At 40.6% G+C, this 26,721-nt stretch overlaps 1 protein-coding gene and 2 long non-coding RNA genes across 3 annotated transcripts in view; 1 reads left to right on the top strand and 2 right to left on the bottom strand.

The window, feature by feature from the left end:
• Positions 1–26,721, bottom strand: part of LOC143901569 (uncharacterized) — a 229,034-nt gene that overhangs the window by 66,256 nt on the left and 136,057 nt on the right. The window contains exons 4-5 of the mRNA XM_077414000.1: positions 3,997–4,257; positions 1,515–1,684 (exon numbers count right to left, since the gene is read on the bottom strand). Coding sequence (XP_077270126.1) covers positions 1,515–1,684; positions 3,997–4,257 — 431 coding nt within the window. The remainder of the gene's footprint in view (positions 1–1,514; positions 1,685–3,996; positions 4,258–26,721) is intronic.
• Positions 6,035–16,553, top strand: LOC143901574 (uncharacterized). Its single transcript, XR_013258125.1, has 4 exons — positions 6,035–6,430; positions 6,670–6,938; positions 7,657–7,899; positions 16,359–16,553. It is a non-coding gene; the product is annotated as an uncharacterized LOC143901574 (long non-coding RNA).
• Positions 8,797–9,335, bottom strand: LOC143901575 (uncharacterized). Its single transcript, XR_013258126.1, has 2 exons — positions 9,087–9,335; positions 8,797–9,021 (listed from the first exon to the last, which is right to left on the bottom strand). It is a non-coding gene; the product is annotated as an uncharacterized LOC143901575 (long non-coding RNA).

Raw genomic sequence — 26,721 nt, 5'->3', positions numbered from 1 at the left:
GTAAGAGTATGCAGTAAGACGTAAGCAGTAAGCTATTGACTAATGGGATTTTTACAATTCAAGAATAATTAATCGACTGTGGTTGGTCAATAGCTTACTGCTTACGTCTTACTGCATTTTCTTACGGCTATTGTAGACGGTCCTTTATCGAGGAAAACGTGTTTTCAGAGGTCAAAAGTAAAATTTTTTGCGCGTCAAAAATTTGTAATATCTTGAATATTATTGTGTCTCCGAATCTCAAAGTAAGTGATTTTAAAGAGTAATGCATGCTGAACACGAATCCAGTGAAATTTCTTTTTTTTCATTGATTTCTAATATTTTATGAGCGACCAAGCTTGAAACTTGTGTCCGGGGCGAAGTCGTTACCAAGCCATATCATGGAGACTTCCGGCGAAAATTAAAGTCAAAGAAGCAGGAGTGGTCGGATTTCGGCGGGGACTTGGATAATATGTGCTGCGTGTGCTCAGAGATGACAGAATAGAGCTGACGAGAAACAATGCATTTCGTGCGAGCGTAGGGCACATAAGTGTGTGCGTTTTTTTGTAATTATTTTCCGCCATCGTGTTTTTAATTAATGTTTCTATTTTTCTATTAAAAAATAATTAATAAAATGTATCCTATTATTTTTCATGATCGGAATTATAAATTTTTATTTAAAATTCAGTCCGAGAATAGAGTAACGACAACGACTTTGCCCTGGCAATTTTGACATTTCAATTTTTGCATTTTTGTCGTTTTCACTGTATACCAGTTGAACAAAGCGACGTAGACCAAAAATGTCCGTATAAATTTTGTAGCCAAGGGTTTACTCTTTACAACGGTATACCACATTTTACTAAAATTATTTATTTTGTTGTTAAAAACCGGCACCGAAAAAATAGTGACGATTTTGCCCCAATTTCCCCTACTTTAAATAATTTTTTTTTTCAAAATTTTTTAATTAAAATTGTGGCTCTGAAAAATCAAAAACTTAAAAGTGTTTCGACGTACAGCACCTTTCCTTACATATATAAATCTGTACATAAGACTATCTTGTCAAAAGAATCAAAGTAATTAAGTTAAATATATTATGAACTTGATTTTTTATTGTAGATTTACCCACATTTTATACGTAAATGAATTAACTTAATCTTCAATTAATTAAGTCTTCGTAAAAATTAAGAAATTTTCCTTACGCTACTTTTTCATTACTTATATTTACTACTTTATCATAAAATGTGCGCATGATCAGAACAATATTTTTATTCTATAAACTATCAGAATAAAAGGGAGAATAATAATAACAGTTTAGGAGGACATTGTTTGGTTCCAATGAATAAAGACATTGATTGTAAACAAGTGTTTGATGTAAAAAAAATATATGTAATTATAATGAGTGTAGATGCGTTCCACTAAACGCCCGCAACGCTCGTAAGCATTATTTATTCTTATTTAACAATTGACAAACAACAAAGATGAAATGATTCTAAAAACGTTGCGGGCGTTAAGTGCCACTTTATGTGTCGAGAGCTCACCTTGATATGAGTCATCCGATGGTAGTAGAGATTTGACGAGGCGGTGAACTTCTTTCCGCAGACGAGACACTGATGAGGTTTTTCGCCACTGTGGATACGCTTGTGCGTGTTTAACGAGCTCGAGGTTGAGAAACCCTTGTTGCACACCATGCAGACATGCGGTTTTTCCCCTTCAATTTAATGTCTTTTCTAAATTACCGCCGCTAATTGTTCACATTTTATGATTTCTGACTCGATTTATACGCGAATAACGTGGCGTAACAGTTTCTTTTTTTTAACGCATATTTATTTTGATCATCGAGCAAAAGCGATCGCAATTTCACAAACTGCACAGTTTACCGCAAATTGTGCCACAACTTACGTGAGTACAGTATAAAATTTACCTAAATTATGAAGATAAAAATATCATATCCAGTTGTATGTACATAAACGCTTTGCGTTTTTATGTTTTAAAATTATTTAAATGCATGAATCTAGATGTAGAGTAAATGATTAAAATGGAATAGAATTAAATTGAATTCCGGACAAAAAGATAATATATTTGGTTGGGAATTCCGAAAATGGTCCACCTCCATTTCGATGAAACGTTGTAAACAGTTTTATTTTGGGTTAAGATGAAAGCTTTTAAAGGGAATTTTGGCGACTCCTATGACAAAGTTATTTTTCAAGATAAAATGATAAAAAGTATAGGAAGGATTTTAACAATTCTGCAAGATGTTATAATTTATACCATTATATATTATAAACACTTCTTCTCACTTTACTTTAAACACGTGATCTTTCTATTTAAATCAACAATCATATTTTAGGAGTTTTTATATTGATTTAAAAGGCATTAAAAAACATGTTTCATATGGATTTTCAACTTTTCACGCGAATCGAGGTCTACCCCCACCCACTTCTGCCAACATGCGTACTGTATATACCGATGTGAAGTTAGCGCCCAACTTTAAAAAAAACTGTACACAAATATTAGCAAATTACTTCCCTTAGCACTGACACAAACTGTTATATTTTTTAAACTATTTTTTTAATAACTTTTAAATAAATATTATGAACGGATAAAACTTTGAAAAGTTACTCAAGAGAGTGCTCTTTATATATAGTCAAAGTCAAGGTCGCAAGAGATAGCTCCCCTAAACTAGATAATTATCACACTTACCATTTTTTTACTATTTTATTTTAAAAATCTTAAAATATAGCTGTAGAAACCGCCAAAATTTGCTTTATTTTGACTTAAAATAAAGCTTCCCGGGAAAAAATGGAAGAGATCTGAACAGATCTCATCAGATTCAATCCACTCAGATCTGGTTTGATCAAAATATTGGCCCTATCAGACATGAGTAGATCTGATCCGATCCTAGAGGATAGAGTCAGATATGTAACGAGAATAATATAATCTATTATATCTGCTCAGATCCAATCAGACATGAGTAGATCTGATAAGATCCGGTGTCCATCCACTGCAGAAAATTGTTGTTTTTTCAAATGTTATTTTTTAAATGTGCCACTTTATTATAAAAGTGGACTCCACGATACAAAAGTTGTGCCGTTCCACGATTTACATAACTTGGCGCAACTTAGCACGACACTGCCGTGTCTGATACCGTTCTTATACCACTGTTCATCAAATTTTAAATACGAGAATCAGATTCCGTCGGATGCCATCTATCGGATACTTTGAGATGCAACATTATGATCTGATCATATATAATTTTATATATTTTTACAGTTTTACAAAATTTCCTCAAAATCAAAGATGAACCGTTTTCAGGACTTTATCCATATATATTTAATAACAATTAAGTAATTTAAATCGACTGACTGGCAATATATAACATCTTTTTGATGTGAACATTGAAAAAACTGTGAGCCAACTCGCTTTATCGGATTCACACAGCACTTTTTCGGATCAATCATCGAGACATTATTAATTACGACCAACGCGTTTGGTCAGATAATGTAATTTATAAATTAAATAGTTTTAAATTTTATTGCGAAAAATATTACCCCAGCCAGGGTTCAAACCTGGAACCTCCCGTATACCGTGCGGGTGTCGTGCCAATTCGACCACTGGGGCTGTGGTAATATTTATCGCAATAACAACAATAAAAACATATATATTTACATAAAAAATTTTTTAAATAGGAAATCAAATTACTTTTTATAGAACATAAGAAATATATAATTTTGCTATTTTTTGAATTAATAATAAAATTTGACATTAATTAAAATCTATTGCGTTTGTAAATTTTATTGGAAATAGTATCTTTAATAAAAATTATGCCCAAAACTCTATACTGAATCTGATGGTAATAACAATTTGACGATATTAAAGAATTGCAATGTTTGATTAGTTCAATAGTTCATCCATATGTACGTTTTGTATGCATAAAGTATCAATGAGTTAATATTTTACAAATATAAATAAATCTCATTGCTTGAATGAATTAATCACGAGTTTTAGGATACCGTTTCATACCTGTATGTGTCCTCATATGTCGTTTCAGAAGAGACGGCCGGTCGAAGGATTTGCCGCAGACCTCGCAGGGTAATAAAACCCTCTCCCCTCTCTTAATCGTTGTCAAGATACTGCAATCAAGGTGATCACCGGCCAACGATAATGTCGATGATGAGGATTCCTCGGACGTCGATTCGTACTCATCCAACTCGTAATAAGAGTGTGATATCGGTGGCAGAGAATGATGAGCGAGTAGTGTCATCGACAAGTCCAGCGGAGATTCTGCATGATAAATAATTCAAGTAAAAATTTTCTATTGATTTTATGTTTAAGCGGTTTAAAAAAAGAGAGAGAGACTTAGAATTTTAACAAATCGATTAAAAAAATAATATATTAAAGAAATAGTTATTTGTGTAACAAGTGCGAGTGCGATCACCCGCACGAGTGTCCAATTCTCAACCCGCACGTGTTACACACCCTATTTTATATTACAAAGTGCGTGGAAAGTGGTCTATTGCGCGCGCGTCATCTGTGCGACGGATAGCCGATTCCGTACGCGCGAGAGATTTCTGAATATCTCATTCCTGCACGGGTTCGAGTGGGGAATTTCTCGCGTGGGAAATTGGCTATTTGTTGCACAGATGGCGCGCGCGGAATGGGCCACTTTCCACACACATGTGATATAAAGATCTTTCCAGAATTACTATTGATCTAAAAATTATTATTTATTTTCTTCCAATTTTTAATCTTTATTTTATACATTTTTATTATCTTTTATTTTAGAACATTTTTGAAATTGATAAATAATTATTAATTAAAAATACAGCACAGGAGGACTAATTAGATAACTATTTAAATCATTTACATAAACACAGTTTTGACTAATTGTAAAACGTTTTGGTACAAGTTTTATATTGATAATTTTTAGCTTATATGGTATAGGCAAGAGCTGAAAGATTAGTTTTTATTTTCAAAAATGGCTACAAATAGTTTGAAGGTGCATTTATAATATTACAGTTATTCTTATTTACTAGGCACATCATAAACATATGATTCTCTGCTTTTGATAAAAGATTAAGGAAGTTATTCAACATCGTCGCGTTTACTTTATCTGAAATTTTCTGCCATAATCGATTACTCATTATGATTGCGGTGAAATAGTAGAAATTGTGAACATTCTATTTTTAATTTCGTGCATCATTATTTCAAACTCTATTTAACTTCTTTTTATAGTATAAATTAAAAATTATTTATGGAAATGGTGTCACGTTCTGTCTGTTGTTCGTCCGTTTTTTGGTCAATGCATTTAAGCAATTTACCAGGGATTTAAACAAAAGTCGTGTGAAAGTTATTATTATTATTATTATTATTATTATTATTATTATTATTATTATTATTATTATTTGGGATTAAAAAGATATTTGATGAGTTTATAAGTTTCGTAACAAGGATTATTTTTATTTATCTGATTGTAATTAGGATAATCAATGTCGAAGTCGACAGGACTATTCCGTTTAAATGGAGATGCGTTTTCTAATTGTTGCAATTCCTGGAGGAGAGAGAGAGGATCTCTATGGCATGCCGTTTGCAAAACGGCGTGCCATAGAGAAAGGTACAGTTTATATGTCAAATTATTTTTATGTCAAGACATAATTTTAATTCATTTTTATTATGTCATGAGATAATATTAATGTATTTTTATTATGTCGTAACATAATAATAATTCCTGAATTTTTATTATGTACATAATTTTAATTCTTGAATTTTTATTATGTGCATAATTTTAATTCTTGAATTTCCATTATGTACACAATTTTAATTCCTGAATTTTTATTATGTACATAATTTTAATTATTGAATTTTTATTAAGTACATAATTTTAATAAACCGCAAGCAGGAGATATCGCGGTAACGACCAAGTGCCGAATTTCGGCTAGTCATGCCCCTTTCTCCCGAGACGACTCTGGCGGGGAGAACACCGAACGCGGTAGACGGTAGACGGTCTTTCCCCGAAACGGATTCGTCATTCAAGATATAACCGTGTGTAATATACCGAGAAGAACAGGTGAAATATACAGAGTTACAGAAAGACTCCCACGCGTTCCTTTCTTCCACCTCGGGCCTCTTCCATTCCATACAAGAACACAACAGCTGGCGACGAGGATAAAGAATAGTAATTAAAATGCCAAACACAGGAGCAAATATACCAAGCCCACCGGCAGGAACGATTCCAGGGCAGACAGTGGCGATGGCAAATCCGTTGCAAGTCGACGTCTTGACCCGGGGCGATAGCCACTGAGAAGATGGCTACAACGGCTAGAAGGCACCTTCAGAGTTTTCCAAATTCGAGAGGAGGCAGACAGAGTGGCGTACTTGTTACATTTCGTAGGAGTGGAAGCCTTCGGAATTTTGTGCGACCGGCTGGATCCAGTGGATCCGTATACGCAACGATACGGTACGTTAGTAGAGAAACTGAAAGAGTTCTACGAGCCGGAGCCGTTGGAAATTGCAGATATATATATATATATATATATATATATATATATATATATATACAGAAAAAGAATGCAAGGCCCACAGGAGAGCGCGCAAGAATACATGGCGGCTCTGCAGAAACTGTCCTTGCATTGTAAATTTGGAGCGTATCTGCAAACGGAGTTGAGAAATCAATTTGTCTTTGGTTTAAAAAACCAGAGAATCCAGGCGAGGCTGTTAGAGACGGTCAACCTTACTAAGGAATCCGCGCTGAAAATTGCGTGCGGCATGGAAATGGCAGAGAAAGGAGTCAACAAATTGAAGGAGAAAAGCCCAATGGAAGCAGCCGTTGATTTCATAGGAGCGAAATCAAAACAAAAAAAGACGAAGGGGCAAGAAGAACGAAACGGAGTCAAAGGACGTCAACATGGAGTAAAAAGGGAGCCACAATAAAGCAACCGTTCCGAAGTTTAAATATAATAACACGAGTAACTATTGTAATAAACGTGATAAAAATATTGATCAGAATAATAAATTTCTTTCGCCAGTATATAGAATAACAATTAAAATAATTTAAATCGACCTGACTGGCAATATATATAACGTCTTTCCGATATGAACATTGAAAAACTGTAAGCCAACTTGGTTTGTCGGATTCACACAGCATTTTTTTCAGATCAATATCGAGACATCATTAATTTTGACCATGGTTTTGGTCAGTTGATGTAATTTCTAAATTAAATAGTTTTTAATTTTATTGCGAAAAATATCACCCCAGCCAGAGTTTGAACCTGGAACCTCCCGTATACCGTGCGGGTGTCGTGCCAATTCGACCACTGGGGCTTGGTAATATTTAATCGGTGCTCCATCTTACAGTTGTTATTGCGATAAATATTACCACAGCCCCAGTGGTCGAATTGGCACGACACCCGCGCTGTATACGGGAGGTTCCAGGTTCAAACCCTGGCTGGGGTAATATTTTTTGCAATAAAATTAAAAACTATTTAATTTAGAAATTACATCAACTGACCAAAACCATGGTCAAAATTAATGATGTCTCGATATTAATCTGAAAAAAGTGCTGTGTGAATACGACAAACCAAGTTGGCTCACAGTTTTTCAATGTTCATATTGGAAAGACGTTATATATATTGCCAGTCAGGTCGATTTAAATTACTTTAAAAATAATGAGGTTATTTGCTTTAGGTGCGGACAGGCTCACTTTGCAACCAGTTGTACCCTTCCTCGGACGGTAAAGTGCAGAGAATGCGGAGGTTTCGGACATTTACAGAAGGTCTGCAAAAAGAAAGGCCAGGCTCATATGCTCGAGGAAGTTTGCAACTTGAGGATCGAGAGCATCTCGAGCACAGAGCGAAATTTACGGTACCCCTTCAAATCGAAAACCGAGACGTTGTATTTGATGTAGATTGCGGCTCAGCGGTTACCCTGGTAAGCGAGAAATGGGTGAAAAATACGTTTCCAAAGCTACCGTTGTATAAAACAAATTTAAAATTGCGTTCATATTGCAAACAAAATTTCTTGCCGAGCGGTTTCGTTACAGTAAAAGTAAAAGATGTAGATCAAACTAAAACGTTGAATATGTATGTGGTAAAATATGACCAAGATCCGTTGCTGGGCCGGGAATGGATTAATCAATTGGAAATACTATCTAAAGTTAAAAATAATTTAGTAGAAGTGGAAGATGTTAAAATGTTAGACACATGTAGCAATAAAAAGCTAGATGAACTGTTAAAAAAGTATATAAGAATGTATTAAGTAAGGATTTTGCACACATTAAGAACTTCGAAGCACATTTAAAGTTGAAGCCGGACGCAAGACCGGTATTTATGAAAAATTGGGTGGTGCCGTTTAAAATTCTGGAAAAAGTAGGAAAATAATTAGATCGCATGGTAGAAGCCGGGATATTAGAAAAAGTGGAATCGTCTAGATGGGCCACGCCTATCGTGCCCGTGCTAAAGAAAGATGGTTTGATTCGAATTTGCAGGGATTTTAGTGTGACCGTGAATCTAGCTTTATGTATAGTGGATAACCATTCCTTGCCCACGACGGATGAATTGTTTGTGTCAATGTCGAAAGACACTATTTTTTCGAAGATAGATTTAAAACAAGCGTATTTACAATTAGCCGTCGCGGAAGCGGATAGAGAAATACTCACTTTAAATACACATAAAGGATTATTTCGAAGTAAGAGATTAAATCGATTAAAGGAAAAGAGGCAGTAAGAGCCGGCGCGGTAAATAGGGCGCAAGTTATATATATTTTTCTTATCGTCAATACATAAAAAATAAAATAAAAAATTCGCGAACGTTTCGACCATTTTTTGTAGTCATCTTCAGCGCAATAAATTAAAAACGTGTAAAATTAAAAACTATATTGTAACGCGGTCATTGGGCTATTGTATACTCGCACGTTGCACGTTCCTTTTTCCATGCGGTCATTCCGGTGTGTGTGCGCTACTCCATAGGCAAGCAACCTTGAGTCTCTCCCAAGTTGGAAGGCTAGGAGGACTATGCTGATGCATTTGGTACTTCATTATATGTTGCGCGATACCTGCGTACATACGGAGCGACACACTGATTTACGGTTCACATCGATATAAAACTGAAGTTACTTACAATGAAATCGTGAACGGTATAGCGCACAAAACGGTAGACAACAGACGCAAGTTATCTTGGCATTGTTTCGAAAGATAATACTTGATCGTAGAACGGTACAGCGCACAGATAACGGACGCAAACTGTCTCGACAATGTTTCAAGAGGTAATGACCGATCTAATATGTTTCGCTTGTCTCGAGGTTAAAAGATCGATGTATAAGAATTCGGTAACAAACAAATAGCGGTAATGTCAGTTGAGAGATCGATGTATAAGAATATTTGTTGCAAAACAAATAACGGTGATGTCAGTCAAAGACCTTGTAATACGGTAATATATGTATAATACAAATTTACAATAATATAATAAATAAAGCGTGAAACGAGGGGCTCTCAAATTTTTGGAAGTCCCTCGATTACATCGAGATAGTTTTCGGGTAAATCCTCGGTGTAAGAGATTAATGTACGGAGTGGCATTTGCACCTGCTATTTGGCAGAGAACGATAGAAGCTATATTACACGGAATACCGGGGGTAGCCGTACTATTAGATGATATCAGAATTTCAGGAAAAAATATGAAGCAACATTTGGAAAGATTAGAGTTAGTATTGAAGCAACTATATATGGAACGCCGTTTTACTTTTTAATAGCATAAATAATATTCTACATAATATAAAAGTTTCAAAAAATAATGTCTTGAGAAAAATAGCTATTCGTACTAATGAATTAAATTTATGTCAAACATAATAAAAATTGGATAAATTAAAATTATGTCAGGACATAATAAAAATTCGGAATTATTTTTATGTCCTGACATAATTTTAATTTCACGAATTAAAATTATGTCTGGACATATATAAAATATAATTTAATTTCAAATTTTTATCACGTCCCGACATAATTTTAATACATCCAATTTTTATTATGTTTGACATAATTTTAATTTGATGAATTAAAATTATGTCGAGACATAATAAAAATTGAATGAATTAAAATTATGTCGATACATCATAAAAATTGTATGAATTAAAATTATGTCGACATCATAAGAATTGTATGAATTAAAATTATGTCGATACGTAAAAATAATTCCGAATTTTTATGATGTGTCGACATAATTTTAATTCATTCAATTTTTATGATGTCTCGACATAATTTTAATTCATTCAATTTTTATGATGTTTCAATTTTTATGACATCTCGACATAATTTTAATTCATTCAATTTTTATGATGTCTCGACATAATTTTAATTCATTCAATTTTTATGATGTCGACATCATTTTAATTCATATAATTTTTATGATGTCGACATAATTTTAATTCATACAATTTTTATGATGTCTCGACAAAATTTTAATTCATTCAATTTTTATGATGTCTCAATTTTTATGATGTCCAAATTTTTATGATGTCTGAATTTTTATGATGTCTGAATTTTTATGATGACTCAATTTTTATGATGTCGCGACATAATTTTAATTCCGGAGCTGGTGATTTTCATCCCACAATATTGGCAGCATTGTGTAAGTAGCGTCGACAGTTCTCACAGCTTGAATTCGATGTCTACGTGTCCCAGGTTGCCGATGACGACGTCTAGATAATGCGCTTCGTAGTTTTCGGTGTCTAGGTGTATTAATACCTTGAATTCGATGTCTACGTGTCCCAGGTTGTCCACGACGAGGTCCAGATAGTGCGCTCCGTAGTTTTCGGTGTCTAGGTGTATTAATACTTTGAATTCGATGTCACGTGTCCCAGGTTGCCGATGACGGCGTCCAGATAATGCGCTCCGTAGTTTTCGGTGTCTAGGTGTATTAATACCTTTAATTTGATGTCTACGTGTCCCAGGTTGCCGACGACGAGGTCCAGATAGTGCGCTCCGTAGTTTTCGGTGTCTAGGTGTATTAATACTTTGAATTCGATGTCACGTGTCCCAGGTTGCCGATGACGGCGTCCAGATAATGCGCTCCGTAGTTTTCGGTGTCTAGGTGTATTAATACCTTGAATTCAATGTCTACGTGTCCCAGGTTGTCGACGACGAGGTCCAGATAGTGCGCTCCGTAGTTTTCGGTGTCTAGGTGTATTAATACTTTGAATTCGATGTCACGTGTCCCAGGTTGCCGATGACGGCGTCCAGATAATGCGCTCCGTAGTTTTCGGTGTCTAGGTGTATTAATACCTTTAATTTGATGTCTACGTGTCCCAGGTTGCCGACGACGAGGTCCAGATAGTGCGCTCCGTAGTTTTCGGTGTCCAGGGGTATTCATACTTTGAATTCGATGTCTACGTGTCCCAGGTTGCCGATGACGACGTCTAGATAATGCGCTTCGTTGTTTTCGGTGTCTAGGTGTATTAATACCTTGAATTCGATGTCTACGTGTCCCAGGTTGCCGATGACAACGTCCAGATAATGCGCTCCGTAGTTTTCGGTGTCTAGGTGTATTGATACCTTGAATTTGATGTCTATGTGTCCCAAGTTTCCGACGACGAGGTTCAGATAGTGCGCTCCGTAGTTTTCGGTGTCTATGTGGCACTATCTGGACCTCGTCGTCGGCAACCTGGGACACGTAGACATCGAATTCAAGGTATTAATACACCTAGACACCGAAAACTACGGACCGCATTATCTGGACGTCGTCATCGGCAACCTGGGACATGTAGACATCGAATTCAAAGTATTAATACACCTAAACACCGAAAACTACAGAGCGCATTATCTGGACTATTTATCACTTCATTCGCGTTGCTTGCATTTTTTGCACTCAGCGTCTTCGCTTTCTCTCTCTCCAACGGCCGAATATATATTTATCTCATTTCAAGTGCAAAAATGTTTGGGGATTTAAGCAACGCGAACAAACCTTATGTCTCGACATAATTAGCTCTGGTAACTTAGCCGGTCAACTTTGACTTTATTAATTTTCATATTTTTTTATCGTTTGTTGGTGATTGTTGGCCTAATTACAACGTTTGTTGGTTCTTAATTTTTTTTTAATTTAAAAAGAAAAATGAGCATTAAGTTAGCCGAAAAAATTTTATTTTTAATTTCAAAAAAGCTTAATCGATGCGTAATCGTTTGCTGCTGATTGTTGGTCTAATTTTAGCGTTTGTTGGTTTATTATTAGTATTAAAAACAAAAAAAAACGAAAAATTATCTCACATATTAAAGTAATCGAAGATTGGTTTATTTGCCTACAACTTAAGCTTTATTTCTATCAATTTAAGGCTAACATCTATAAAACTGCCATATGAATACGGGCCTTAACATCGGCAGAAAATTACGAAAAGATAAAGAAACATGGTGGTTCGTGGGAAGCACACACACACACACACACACACAACGGGGGGGTGCGAGGGGGGCTTTTGGCCCCCCCTCCCCCGCACCTACCCCGCCGGTAGGCTGCGTGGACCTCGCTTTACAACATAAAGTACATGCTAAGTGGTAAAACAAAATTATAAAGTACATGCATGGGGGAGGGTGCAGGGGAGAAAAGCCTTTCTGTTCACGTGCGCTCACGCATGTAAGCCTCCTTGCACCCCTCCATGCATGTGCTTTATAATTTCGTTTTACAACTTAGCATGTACTTTATGTTGTAAAGCGAGGTCCACGCAGCCTACCGGCGGGGTGGGTGCGGGGGAGGGGGGGGCGAAGGCCCCCCTCACCCCCCCCCGTTGTGTGTGTGTGTGTGTGTGTGTGTGTGTGTGTGTGTGTGTGTGTGTGTGCTTCCCACGAACCACCACGTTTCTTGATCTTTCCGCGATTTTCTGCCGATATTAAGGCCCGTATTCATATGGCAGTTTTATAGATGTTAGACTTAAATTGATACAAATAAAGCTTAAGTCGTAGGCAAATAAACCAATCTTCGATTACTTTAATATGTGAAATAATGTTTCGTTTTTTTTTGTTTTTAAGACTAATAATAAACCAACAAACGCTAAAATTAGACCAACAATCATCAGCAAACGATTACGCATCAATTAGACTTTTTTAAAATTAAAAATAAATTTTTTCCTGCTAACTTAATGCTAATTTTTTTTTTTAATTTAAAAAAAAATTAAGAACCAACAAACGTTGTAATTAGGCCAACAATCACCAACAAACGATAAAAAAATATGAAAATTAATTAAGTCGAAGTTGACCGGCTAAGTTACCAGAGCTAATTATGTCGAGACATAAGGTTTGTTCGCGTTGCTTAAATCCCCAAACATTTTTGCACTTGAAATGAGATAAATATATATTCGGCCGTTGGAGAGAGAGAAAGCGAAGACGCTGAGTGCAAAAAGTGCAAGCAACGCGAATGAAGTGATAAATAGTCCAGATAATGCGCTCCGTAGTTTTCGGTGTTTAGGTGTATTAATACTTTGAATTCGATGTCTACATGTCCCAGGTTGCCGATGACGACGTCCAGATAATGCGGTCCGTAGTTTTCGGTGTCTAGGTGTATTAATACCTTGAATTCGATGTCTACGTGTCCCAGGTTGCCGACGACGAGGTCCAGATAGTGCCACATAGACACCGAAAACTACGGAGCGCATTATCTGAACCTCGTCGTCGGGAACTTGGGACACATAGACATCAAATTCAAGGTATCAATACACCTAGACACCGAAAACTACAAAGTGCATTATCTAGACGTTGTCATCGGCAACCTGGGACACGTAGACATCGAATTCAAAGTATTAATACACCTAGACACCGAAAACAACAAAGCGCATTATCTAGACGTCGTCATCGGCAACCTGGGACACGTAGACATCGAATTCAAAGTATGAATACACCTGGACACCGAAAACTACGGAGCGCACTATCTGGACCTCGTCGTCGGCAACCTGGGACACGTAGACATCAAATTAAAGGTATTAATACACCTAGACACCGAAAACTACGGAGCGCATTATCTGGACGCCGTCATCGGCAACCTGGGATGCGTAGACATCGAATTCAAGCTGTGAGAACTGTCGACGCTACTTACACAATGCTGCCAATATTGTGGGATGAAAATCACCAGCTCCGGAATTAAAATTATGTCGCGACATCATAAAAATTGAGACATCATAAAAATTCAGACATCATAAAAATTGAGACATCATAAAAATTGAGACATCATAAAAATTCAGACATCATAAAAATTCAGACATCATAAAAATTCAGACATCATAAAAATTCAGACATCATAAAAATTCAGACATCATAAAAATTGAGACATCATAAAAATTGAGACATCATAAAAATTCAGACATCATAAAAATTGAGACATCATAAAAATTTGGACATCATAAAAATTGAGACATCATAAAAATTGAATGAATTAAAATTTTGTCGAGACATCATAAAAATTGTATGAATTAAAATTATGTCGACATCATAAAAATTATATGAATTAAAATGATGTCGACATCATAAAAATTGAATGAATTAAAATTATGTCGAGACATCATAAAAATTGAATGAATTAAAATTATGTCAAGATGTCATAAAAATTGAAACATCATAAAAATTGAATGAATTGAAATTATGTCGAGACATCATAAAAATTGAATGAATTAAAATTATGTCGACACATCATAAAAATTCGGAATTATTTTTACGTATCGACATAATTTTAATTCATACAATTCTTATGATGTCGACATAATTTTAATTCATACAATTTTTATGATGTCTCGACATAATTTTAATTCATTCAATTTTTATTATGTCTCGACATAATTTTAATTCATTCAATTTTTATGATGTCGACATCATTTTAATTCATACAATTTTTATGATGTCTCGACATAATTTTAATTCATCTAATTTTTATGATGTCCAGACATAATTTTAATTCGTGAAATTAAAATTATGTTAGGACTTAAAAATAATTCCGAATTTTTATTATGTCCCGACATAATTTTAATTTATGCAATTTTTATTATGTTTGACATAAATTTAATTCATTAGTAAAAATCGCTATTTTTCTCAAGACAATTATTTTTTGAAATTTTTATATTGTATAGATTATTATTTATGCTATTGAAAAGTAAAACGGTGTGCCATGCAATTTTTATTATGTATATCAAATTTTAATTTGATGAATTAAAATTATGTCGTGACATCATAAAAATTGGTTGAATTAAAATGATATCGACACGTAAAAATAATTCCGAATTTTTATGATGTCTTGACATAATTTTAATTCATTGTAATTTTTCTCAAGACTATTATTTTTTGATCTTTTATATTGAATGGAATATTTATTATGCTATTAAAAAGTAAAACGGCTTGCCGTACAATTTTTATTATGTTCCGATATAATTTTAATTGGATGAATTACTATGATGTCGGAACATAATAAAAATTCGGAATTATTTTTATGTCCCGACATAATTTTAATTCGTCCAATTTTTATTATGTTCGACATAATTTAAAATCATTAGTAAGAATCGCTATTTTTCTTATAACAATTATTTTTGGAAACTTTTATATTGTGTAGAATATTATTGATGCCAATTAAAAGTAAAACGGCGTGCCATAGCTGCCGTTAATACTCGCAGTAGATGCCAGCCCGTACGGAGTAGGAGCCGTCCTGTCGCATCTGTATCCCGATGGTACTGAGCGCGTAATTCAGTACGGGTCAAATACATTAACGGAAACGCAAAAGAAATATGCGCAAATCGACAAGGAAGCGTTAACCATTATATTTGGTGTTAAAAAGTTCTACCAATTTCTGTATGGAAATCAATTTACCCTATTAACGGATCATAAACCGTTAGCTCAAATTTTTAATCCGCAAAGAGAGCTTCCGGCATATAGTGCTATGCGTATGCAGCACTACGCGGTATTCTTACAAGCATTTAACTTTGATATAAAATATCGCAAGTCGGAGAAACATGGAAATGCCGACGGATTTTCACGTACGATTACCTATACAGGAAACGAAGGTCGGAAAGTATGATACCATCGATATTTTTCAAATAGAAAACGTAGACGTATTGCCCGTGACAGCAAAGAATATTCAAGAAGAAACGAGTAAAGATTTAGATTTAGCAAAAATCAAAGAAGCATTAAAGAAAGGTAAAAGCCTTGTATCGTTAGGCTACAAAAACGGCGAATTTGCGTTACAAAATGATATTATTTTTAAGAGAGAGAGAGTAGTCATTCCGGAAGCTTTAAGAAACAAAGTATTAAAAGAATTACATACAGGTCATTTCGGCACAATTAGAATGAAGCAATTAAGTAGAAATTTTTGTTGGTGGCCAAGAATAGATAGGGATATCGAGGAAATAACAAAAAGTTGTGAAGCATGTATTCTTTTTAGCAATAATCCAAATTGCACAACAAAACATCACTGGGAAGCAGCGTCCCAACCATGGAGGAAGGAAATAAGGTGAGGCAATCCTCGTGTCGAGTTTCGTTCTGTTCTGCGCAGCTCAGGCATGGTGGGGGATTCGCACAGTTTCCGCCAACTTTTTTCGCTAACACATGGTTACTCAGTGTAGCATATGGGCGTGAAGCATGGCAAGCACGCATTGGTAAAAGTTGTTTACAGTTTACATCGTGTTACTGTATTGTGATTGAATAATAAATGTGGATATATATTGAAAAGTAATTAAATATTCAATTTTTCTTGTTTTTTAAGAAAATTATTATACGATGCATTACACAATGTACTCTTTGCTTCCTGTTTTCCCATAAACAAGTGATATAGAATAATATATCAAGAGGAGATTCATCTTTTTTAGGGCCAATTTTCAGTTTTTTTTTAAGGTATTCTACATTTTTGGCATTTGATTTCGGAAAAATATTTATTGATAAATATTTATTCATCTTTCAATAATAACATTCAACATTTTTTATTATTAAAAATTTTTGAAAATTAGTTGTGGAGGGAACCGTTGAGTGAAAGCCCAAAAGAAACGCCGCCAGTTATAAAATTTCATCCTTTTTTTAACTATATATTTCATTGCTTTAAATCACAATTTTCAATGAAATATCCTGAGACTAGTCAATGACATAGCCAAATATATTCTGAAGAGATTAAAAAAAAGATAAATCGGTGAGTGATAATCATTTTCTAATTAATTTCCTTCAATCAGCCTAATTCATTGTCATTAATTGCAACTGGGTCAATAAAAAAAGGAACAGTGGGGATTCAAACCCGAGTCAAAAATATACCACTACACCACTGACCATTTCTGAAACTATCTCTTTTGTGACATGATTTATATTTCATTAGCAATACTTTGTTGACTAGCATAGTTTCGATTTTATTCATCAATTACGAATGCTTATTACTCGTCGATAGTCTTTTTTTTTATAAGTTTGATTTATAATTTTTCAAAATGACTTGTTTATCGGTAAAAAATTCTGTTTCCTCCAAATCTGATGCTATAGTAAAATATGGTTTCTTTATGGAAGCTCGTTTTCCTGATATTATTTCTATTTGTTATAAAAAATTAATAATTTTTTAGTAATTGTGACTTTGAGAGATTTTCCTATCTATTCCTATTTGTTTGAATGACCGCTATAGTAATTGCCGACAACTGTGCGGCGTTTTCTATTGGCTGTGAAACTTATGATGCGCATTGCCTCACCTTATTTCCTTCCACCATGGTCCCAACCGTTTGAGCGTGTGCACGTAGACTTTGCGGGTCCCTTTATGGGACATACATTTTTAGTATTAGTAGATGCGTATACCAAATAGCCGGAAGTACACATAGTGAGGGATATGTCAACGCAAAATACAATAAGTAAGTGTAGAGAAATTTTCGCAACGTTTGGCCTACCGCAAACGTTAGTTTCGGATAACGGCCGGACATTTATAGCCGCAGAGTTTAAAAACTTCTTAGATAGTAATGGCATTAATCACAGACGCAAAGCGCCGTATCATCCTGCCACAAACGGCTTAGCGAAACGTTTTGTGCAGACTCTGAAACAAGCACTGCGTAAGCTAAACAATACCGACAGAGATATCAGGACCAACCTGCAAAAATTCATTTTTCGCTATAGATTTACTCCGCACCCGGAGTTAAACAAATCACCGGCGGAAGCCATGTACGGTAGAAAATTAAGAAGCAGATTGGATCTAATGTTTCTCGAAGTAAATAAAGATAAAAAGACAATACAGAACATCACAGTAACAAGGAATTTTAAAGAGGGCGAAAGAGTCGCCGTACGAGAATATTTAGACAAAAATATTAAGTGGCGCGTTGGAAGCGTAATTACAAAATTAGGAAAAGTACATTACGAAAGTAAATTAGACGATGGTAGGATTTGGAAACGTCACATAAACCAAATGAAAGCGATAGGGAATCAAATTAGTGATAAGTTGCAATTCAGGAAAATTGACCATAATGGTCCGATAGAGGAAATAACCGATCCCGCGAGCTCCGAAAACGCTCTGGTACCGATAAATTTCAACTCTGACAGCTCGAGTCATTGCTCCAAGGATAAGGAGACGATGGAGTCCGAGGAAGGGGAGAATGATGAAGCAAACGCCTCACGCACAGCCGTTTCTATTAGCGAACGACAATCGACTGCAAATTTAGAAGGCCGGCCTCAACGTAACAGAAATCCTCCGGTTAGATACGGAAATTATCTTGCGTCCTTCTAAGATTATGTCTATGTATTGCGTTTGATTCGTCGAGTTCGAGATTTACAGGGGGAAGAGCTGATATATATATATATATATATATATATATATATTGTCACGACTTTTTGCACTCCCGGACCGCTCCGGGACGTGAGCCGGATCAAAAGGACTTAGGAGAGCGGGATGGTTGGCCTCTCCAGTGATTTCCTCGCACCTCCGATACTCCACGAAATGTTCCGAATGTTAGACGCGTACCTTCGCGTCCACGAAATCGCGAAAACCTAAACGAGACGCAAGACGAAGTGTGGAGGTGCGTGGAATCGGCTAGCTTGACCTAATCACGGGCGGGGTTAATGAAGGGCGGCGCGATACTCGGCGGGGTGACACGTTAATTGCATACTCAGTCAGATAATAAAGAATATAACATTTATTGAGTACTGGTTGTCGGGAAAATAACAACGTTTATCCATCCGGCTTCGATCAAACACAAGATAATTTCGATAAATAAATTAAGAATAGCCGGTGGCGGGGTGTCGAGATTCATTTAACAGAACTAATATTACTGCGGACGCGAGACACCCACGGAGTATTAATTGGGTCTCTAATAAACCCGCTGAAGGTTCTATTCTCACACAAACAATTAATAATATTATATGAATAATGTGAATAATAATAAGACGCTTAATATCACTCACGAGAGTGAGGTTCAACACAAAATGTCGCGAAATAATGGTGCGTCACGCTTGGATTGCGTGGAAACCACGTCCGGGACCGTACGAAAACTCTGTCGCAATGGTATCTTAACTTAACGCGAGATATTCGACTCGGGCGCAACGGGGAGGCGCCGAGTCATTCAACCAAGCGAGTCGCGATATCGCTAATAATGTTGGGCGCCAGGTGTGGAGAAGGCCACACCACCGTTGACTCGAAGTGCGTATCTAATATCCACGGAACGCCAGGAAGAACTACGCAATTAACACCTAAACGCACGAAGCGTGTGAACGCCGGGAATTTCTTAGCGCGAGTATAGGACGCAACGCAAGTAATACCGGACGCGAAGTTTCTCAACGCGAGAGCACAATTGTCAACCCGTAATAGCGAGATCCGAACACAAATCGATACGCTAGCATCGACGCTCGAACACCAGAATTTCCCGACGCGAAGAAACGGAACGCAATTGACGAACTACCGGCCCATATGCGGCCGTACACCCAGGTCGCGAGGACAACGCAATATACTCGCGATATCGAACGCATCAACGCCTATCGCGATCTCCAGGGATTCGCCACAACGCTGGTACCACGGTTCCGCGGCCACGATACCATCCCGAGGCCCTTCGCTCTCGTTATCGATCGCGAAATTACACTCAATCTTAACATACGTTATCCCGAGCGAGAGCGTGTACCGGAGGGCGGTGTCGTGGCTTTACATATCGCGATTTACGGGCAACCTCACCGGGAATACGCCTCCTCCTGGGCTCCTCGCCGTCGCCTTCCACCACGATCCTCGATCCTCCAGACGAATATCGAAATACCCGACTCGGGGTGGCTATCGCGTATCTTACAAAACGATTCTCGCCGACGGACGACCAGAGAGTCAAAACGCTAGACCCGCTCGATTGCGGAATCGATACGGTACCCCTTCCTGAGGGGCGCGCGAGCCAATCGGGCGCGAGCTTGCAAGCCTGCGGTGTCCCGGCGCAGTGCTGTCGATACGAGATCCTTCGGGGGCGTGCAGTGGTCCCTCGGCGGCGTGCGACTCCTCAATTCGGTCCTTAGCAGCGGACGGAATTCGGTCCTCGCCGGTGTGCCTCCGGTTTGACCCTGGGGCGGTGATCAGTCACCCCGTAGGTCGATGTTTTGTAGAGACCATTTGCTGAAGCCGGGTGTTCACCCATGCGCTTGGGGCCCCGCTATCGGCGGCCTCGTCCGTCGCTGCCGCACGTGCCGCCCGCCTGCCGCACTGCTCTCGCCAGCCCGCGATCTCTGCTGCTTCCGCGTTTGCCACCCCTCCCGGGTCATCGATCGTCCTTGATTTCCTTCGCCAAGTACTCCCTCGAAGGTTTGCCGGGGTGTAGGTGAGGTGCCGCGAGTATTACATTGCAAAAAAAAAGAACGTCATCAGAATGTGGAAACGCAATTAATTACGACCCCTGGAGATCTCGCCGTTGCCTCCCTGGTCCGTCCCTGGGCGCGAAATTCCGCGTGTTGTGACGGCGGCGGGGCGCCGCGACGAGGCGGCGAGCCGCAACGTCACAACACCCCACCCCAAGAAGAAGCATACCGGGCGCGGCTGCCCCGTTTAGCCACTCGCCCCCCGGGGGTGACCATAGGAACGCCACGCGATCGAAATCTCCAGCTTCGGGCCTCAGGACAACGGAACAAACACAAGTAGGACCTCACAACATAACAAAACAAAAAAAACTGTCACGCTGGAAAAAAAAGAAAGCTAATTCTATCCTAGTAATTCTTTGGCCCACCCTCACGCACTGTAGACCCTCGGGGATCGCAATCCGGGAACGCAATTCATTATCTCCCCGTTTCCCCGTTTTGGACCTGTCCACGCGGCGCAGTCGGACTCCTGTACGGCAGCCTACGACGGCGAAATGCCTCCCGCTTGTTGTCGACCGTCTATCTAAAACCAAACTTAACACCAAGGCGGAGGAGTTACCCCCCTTTTGGTCGAGTACGCCGGCAGTACTCGGCCATAACTTGCCGGGTCGTTTTTGACCAGCGGCCCTAGTTTTTGCTACGCCGCCCTCGGCGAGCATTCCAAAACCAACCTAACGCGAAATGACGTGTCGACCGCAGAACGAGAGCGCGATTATGTTCCATCGTGGCCCTACTACGTACGGTCGGACCGGCGCGTTATCTTGGACGCGACGGCCGTTCACGGCGGGTTTCCTGCGATACGGAAATTGACGAAGGACGGAGGTCTTTGGGTGGGTTACGAACTTCGCTTACAGCTTGCTTACGGCAATTTATTTATACACAAGAAGGCAATTACGGCACTAGGTATCGCCAAAAAAAGATTATTTTTCCCCCCCCGACGCAACGAAAAAGAAAATTTTTGGTATCTTGGTGCCGATCAAAAAAAAAATGAAACGAGAACTTTCTCCATGGGTCTTTCCTTACCTCAGAGCCCGTGCGTCAGCCTACGGAAAGACACTTGAAAGCGTGAGCCCCAAAATAACAACAAAAGAAGAACGCGAATACTATTCATAATAAGGTTTCAGATCCTTGATGTGAATTTTTTCGATTGAGTGGCTTAATGAATCGGCAAGCTCGTATACAACTGGCGACAGAATTTTTCGTACGGAAAAGGGGCCATGAAATTTTGTAGACAATTTCGCGGAAACGTGCTGAGCGGCGGACGATAAGACGTGCTGTCGTTTCAACACGCGGTCGCCCACCACGAACTGGCGATCTCGCCTACGCAAATTATAATATTGGGTTTGTTTCATTTGAGCCGTCTCTAAATTTTCGACAATCCATGTCCGTAACTGTTGGATCTTCTCCATTCTTTCTCTCCAAAGGGTAGGATCGGAGTTCTCCACCGCGACAGCTTCGGCTTCCCGTCCGCGAGATAGATTAACAGGCTGAGGTTCCCTCCCGAAATTTAGAAAAGCGGGTGTCGCTTGCAGCGAAGTATGGTGTGCGGAATTGTACGCGAAACGAAACTCGTTAATATGTTGGTCCCATTCGCGGTGGTCCCGTTCCAAGTAAGCGGTAATCATCGTTTTCAATACGCGATTGACTCGTTCGACAGGGTTCGCTTGTGGGTGATACGGCGGTACCGTTGTGTGTTGAATGCCGTACTGTTCCGCTAACGCGTGCAATTCTCGGTTCAAAAACTCGGTGCCGTTGTCAGTTAACAAGACGCGCGGGGCTCCCCAACGAAAAATAACGAGGTCTTTGATAGCCTCTCTGATTTTCTTGCCGGTAGCCTCACGTAACGGGCAACACTCAATCCACTTCGTGAAAAGATCCTGCACCACGAGAAGATATGCGTGCCCCGATTTACTGGGCGGGAGTGGCCCCATTATATCCGCGGCAACGACCGTCCACGAAGCCTCTATTACGCGTTGACCCATTAACCCCGCGGGAACATCTTGCTCTACTTTAGTCCGCTGGCAAGTGTCACACCGGCGCACGTACTGGGCGATCTTTCTATACATCCGCGGCCAATAATATCTTGTCGCGACACGGGGGTACGTCTTCTCGACGCCCAAGTGTCCGGCCTGAGGCGGATCGTGGTTTTCCCAAATAATATCCCCCCGCGAGTCCTTCGGCACGACTAATTTCCATCGATTAAGGTCCTCCACGGTTTCGTTTATTACGGGGTGAGGTCGGCGAAAATATAGCTGATTTTCCTCTACTTTCCATCCCGGGAATCAACGCGGTTTTTCGAGAACTTCTCGGAATCGTCTAACATACCAGTCATTGTCAACCGCGGCGACAGCGCACACCTCGACATCCTGCTCATATATTCGCGAAAGCGCATCCGGCACGTGGTGCATCGCACCTTTCCTATGTTCGATACTGTAGTCGTACTCGAGAAGTTTGAGGGCCCATCTGGCTAGACGTCCGGTAGGATTCTTTAGGTTATGGAGCCAGCGTAGACTGCTATGGTCCGTAATAACCGTGAAGCGATAGCCCTCGAGGTAGGGTCGGAATTTCGTAATTGCCCACACGACCGCTAGGCATTCCTGCTCGGTTGTCGAGTACTTTTTCTCCGCGTCGGACAGGGCTCTACTCGCGAAAGCCACCACATGCTCGTGACCGTCAATCTGCTGTGTTAGCACAGCGCCTAGACCCACGAAGCTTGCATCTGTTTCCAGCACAAACGGCACGCTAAAGTCCGGGCACGATAGGGTTGGCGGGGATGTCAGACACTCCTTTATTGTGTCGAAAGCGGACCCTTGGTCTTCGCCCCATTCCCACACCTGATTCTTTTTAAGTAACCGCGTTAACGGTTCGAGAAGAGTAGCACACTGCGGGATGAAATGACGGTACCAAGAGGCCATGCCGATAAAGCGGCGTAACTGTCGGAGGTTACGCGGCGCGGGATATTCCCTAATCGCAACAGTCTTGTCGGGATCGACCTTTAAACCCTCCCGTTGGACTAAAAATCCGAGGTACTTTACTTGCGACCGACAGAATTTACTTTTCTCAGGATTAATCGTTAAGCCCGCCTCGCGAATACGCGCGAAAACTCGTCCCAACCACTCGAGATGCTCTTCGAAAGTTTCGGTAGCCACGACGATATCATCCAGATACGCGAACGCGTAAGGATCCATTTCTGGTCCAATTAAGCGATCTAATAACCTCTGAAAGGTGGCGGGAGCTCCCGTTAAGCCAAACGGCATTCGCTTAAAATGAAATAAGCCTTTTCCCGGTACCGCAAAGGCCGTGATTTCCTTGTTCTTTTTTGATAGCGGGATCTGGAAGTAAGCCTGGCTGAGGTCGATGGTCGAAATATACCGTGCCTTACGCAGTTTGTCTAAGATCGCGTTCATATACGGTAGTGGGTACGCGTCTTTTTTCGAGACATTGTTCACGAGTCGGAAATCTAAACAGAAGCGATACGTCCCGTTAGGCTTTTTAATCATGACGATAGGCGTCGACCACTCGCTCTGCGACGGCTCTATTATACCGGCCTTTAGTAGGCGATCTACTTCCTCGTAAATGGCTTCCTTTATTTTCGGTGACACGGGGTAACAACGTTGCCGAATTGGAGGGTGGTCTCCTACATCGATATTATGCTCGGTCAACGTGGTGGCGCCGAGTTCTTCTGTACTTCCCGCAATTTGTGACTTTAGGAACGATTGTAACTGTTTTTCTTGTTCGGGAGTTAACTCGCTAGTCCGCAGCAAACGAGAGGCGACGCTTCTGGCTTTCGCGTCCCTTCTCCCTCCCCCGTTTGACCTAGCTCGACATCCACGCTGTCATCTCCGGCCACTATCACTCGAACGCTCGCGAGAGAGCTAGAAGATCCCTTTTCGAAAGGGTAAGATTGCGAGGAATCTTCAACGAAATTCCAAGTACCGTTCGCGAAATTGATATTTACTCCGAAGGCCGTCAGGAAATCCACACCCAAGATACACGATAACGCTAAGGTCGGTAGTGAATGAACTCTCATGTTCAATGTTTTACCGTGCACGCTAATCGGGACCCTCACTTCCCCCCTTACTCTCGCCGTCTGATTGGTCGCGGTCGTCACGCGCCTGCCGCCGGCCGGATTGAACTTGAAACCGAGCTGCTTAATTAAAGCGATAATTTCCGGACCCGCGAACGTACGGCTAGAACCCGAGTCTACTAAAGCGCTGATCTCAAATCCCTTGATTTGGATGCGCAGAAACTTGAGAGAGGCCGAGCCTCCCGGTTCGTTAAACGCGCTATACGCGGCATCGCGGTGCTCTATCGGTAACGATTTTTCAGGGGCGGAGGGGGTAGGAGTCGGGTCGCCCCTGGTTTGCGATTCCTTTACTCGTTTCCCGAACACGTCGAGCAAGTGCGGGTGGTGTATTCGGCCTTTCCACACCGATAACAGTGTTTACGCGGCGGGGCCTGGCAATCACGCGCGAAATGCCCAGTCAAATCGCAATTCCAACATTTTGCGGCCTGCGTCGCGTTTGCGGTGACCGATGAGGTGCTCGGCGCATTCGCCGCAGATGCGGCAGTCACGGCCGGGGTATTCTCTTTCGGCCCGCGGGCATTGGCCCTCCTCGCGCCCGCCCCCGCTCCGCTCGAATTTGCGTTAGTCACGCCGAGAGCAGCCACGGAATCGCGATGTTGCCCGCCCCCCTGTCGGTTTGCGCCCTTCGGCGTTCGGTAAGCGAGATCCGGGAAGAAGGACCGTTCCGGCGGAGGCGGAGCACGATAATTCTGTGCGGCGCGGTAGCTAGCTTCCGCACGCGCAGCCCATTGCTCAAGCGCATCCATATTGTCTACCGCGTCCCGAGGTATTAAAGTCTGCAACCGGGGCAGCATGTGTCGGTGCGCGTACCCGACCTTCTCCTCCTCGCGCCACGGCGGCGATAACCGATCGTAAAGGTTGTTTAAGCAAGTCAGGAAGTCCGTTACGGACTCCTGTTCCCCCTGTGTTCGCCGCATAATTTCGTCGCGAAGGGCGAACTGAAAATCTGGGTTTCCGAAACGTGTACGCCACGCGGTTTTAAACGCGGCCCATGTCGTCAGCCGTTCCCTCTTCCCGCGAAACCAATAAAGCGCTATACCTGAGAGAAAAAACGGGAGACATCGTAAAATATCCTCATCAGCGACCGGAATCAATTCGCGGCCCTCCTCTACGCGCAACAGAAACGTTTCGGCATCCTCTCCGCGCGCGCCCGAAAACTTTAAGTCCCATTTCCGCATGATATTATAAATGGTCGTCGCGGAGTTTTCGCCCGCCTCGTGAGAGGTTCGATGCACGTGACCCCGGGAAACGCCCGAGTGATCGAGGTGCGAAGACGCAACCAACCCCGCGGACGGACTATCCGGGCGGATGTCCCCCACAGGAATCTCAAGGTATCCTGCATTAACCGGGTGACTCGCATCGGCCCCCGTCAGCTGTATTAATTCGGCGTTCGTCGCGCGGTTCGATTCGGAGTCGGCCACACGGTCCGACTCGGATGCTCTTTCGGAGCCGCCGCCGCGACGCGCGGCCGTCAGCAAGCGTAACAAGCGAAGCGCCAGCTCGGGATCGGACCCGTCGGTGGCTAATCCGCGTCGACTCAATTCGGCGATCCGTTCCTCGCGCGTAGCGTGGAGGATCCACTCATCGGTAAGCTCGGTGGAATTCATTTCGTCGTTCGAAATTATTCTCGAAAGCGAAACCTATATTCCGCGCGAAAGCTACGGAATGTTACCGTATTTCCGAAAGAGAATAACATGCAAACAATAATACACGAACAATAACACTCGCGAAAGTACTCCCTCGAAGGTTTGCCGGGGTGTAGGTGAGGTGCCGCGAGTATTACATTGCAAAAAAAAAGAACGTCATCAGAATGTGGAAACGCAATTAATTACGACCCCTGGAGATCTCGCCGTTGCCTCCCTGGTCCGTCCCTGGGCGCGAAATTCCGCGT

The sequence above is a fragment of the Temnothorax americanus genome, unplaced genomic scaffold (assembly GCF_048541705.1).
Source record: "Temnothorax americanus isolate GAGA-0224 unplaced genomic scaffold, ASM4854170v1 Scaffold35, whole genome shotgun sequence".
Lineage (NCBI taxonomy): Eukaryota > Metazoa > Arthropoda > Insecta > Hymenoptera > Formicidae > Temnothorax > Temnothorax americanus.
This window is presented reverse-complemented; position numbering and strand designations above follow the sequence as displayed.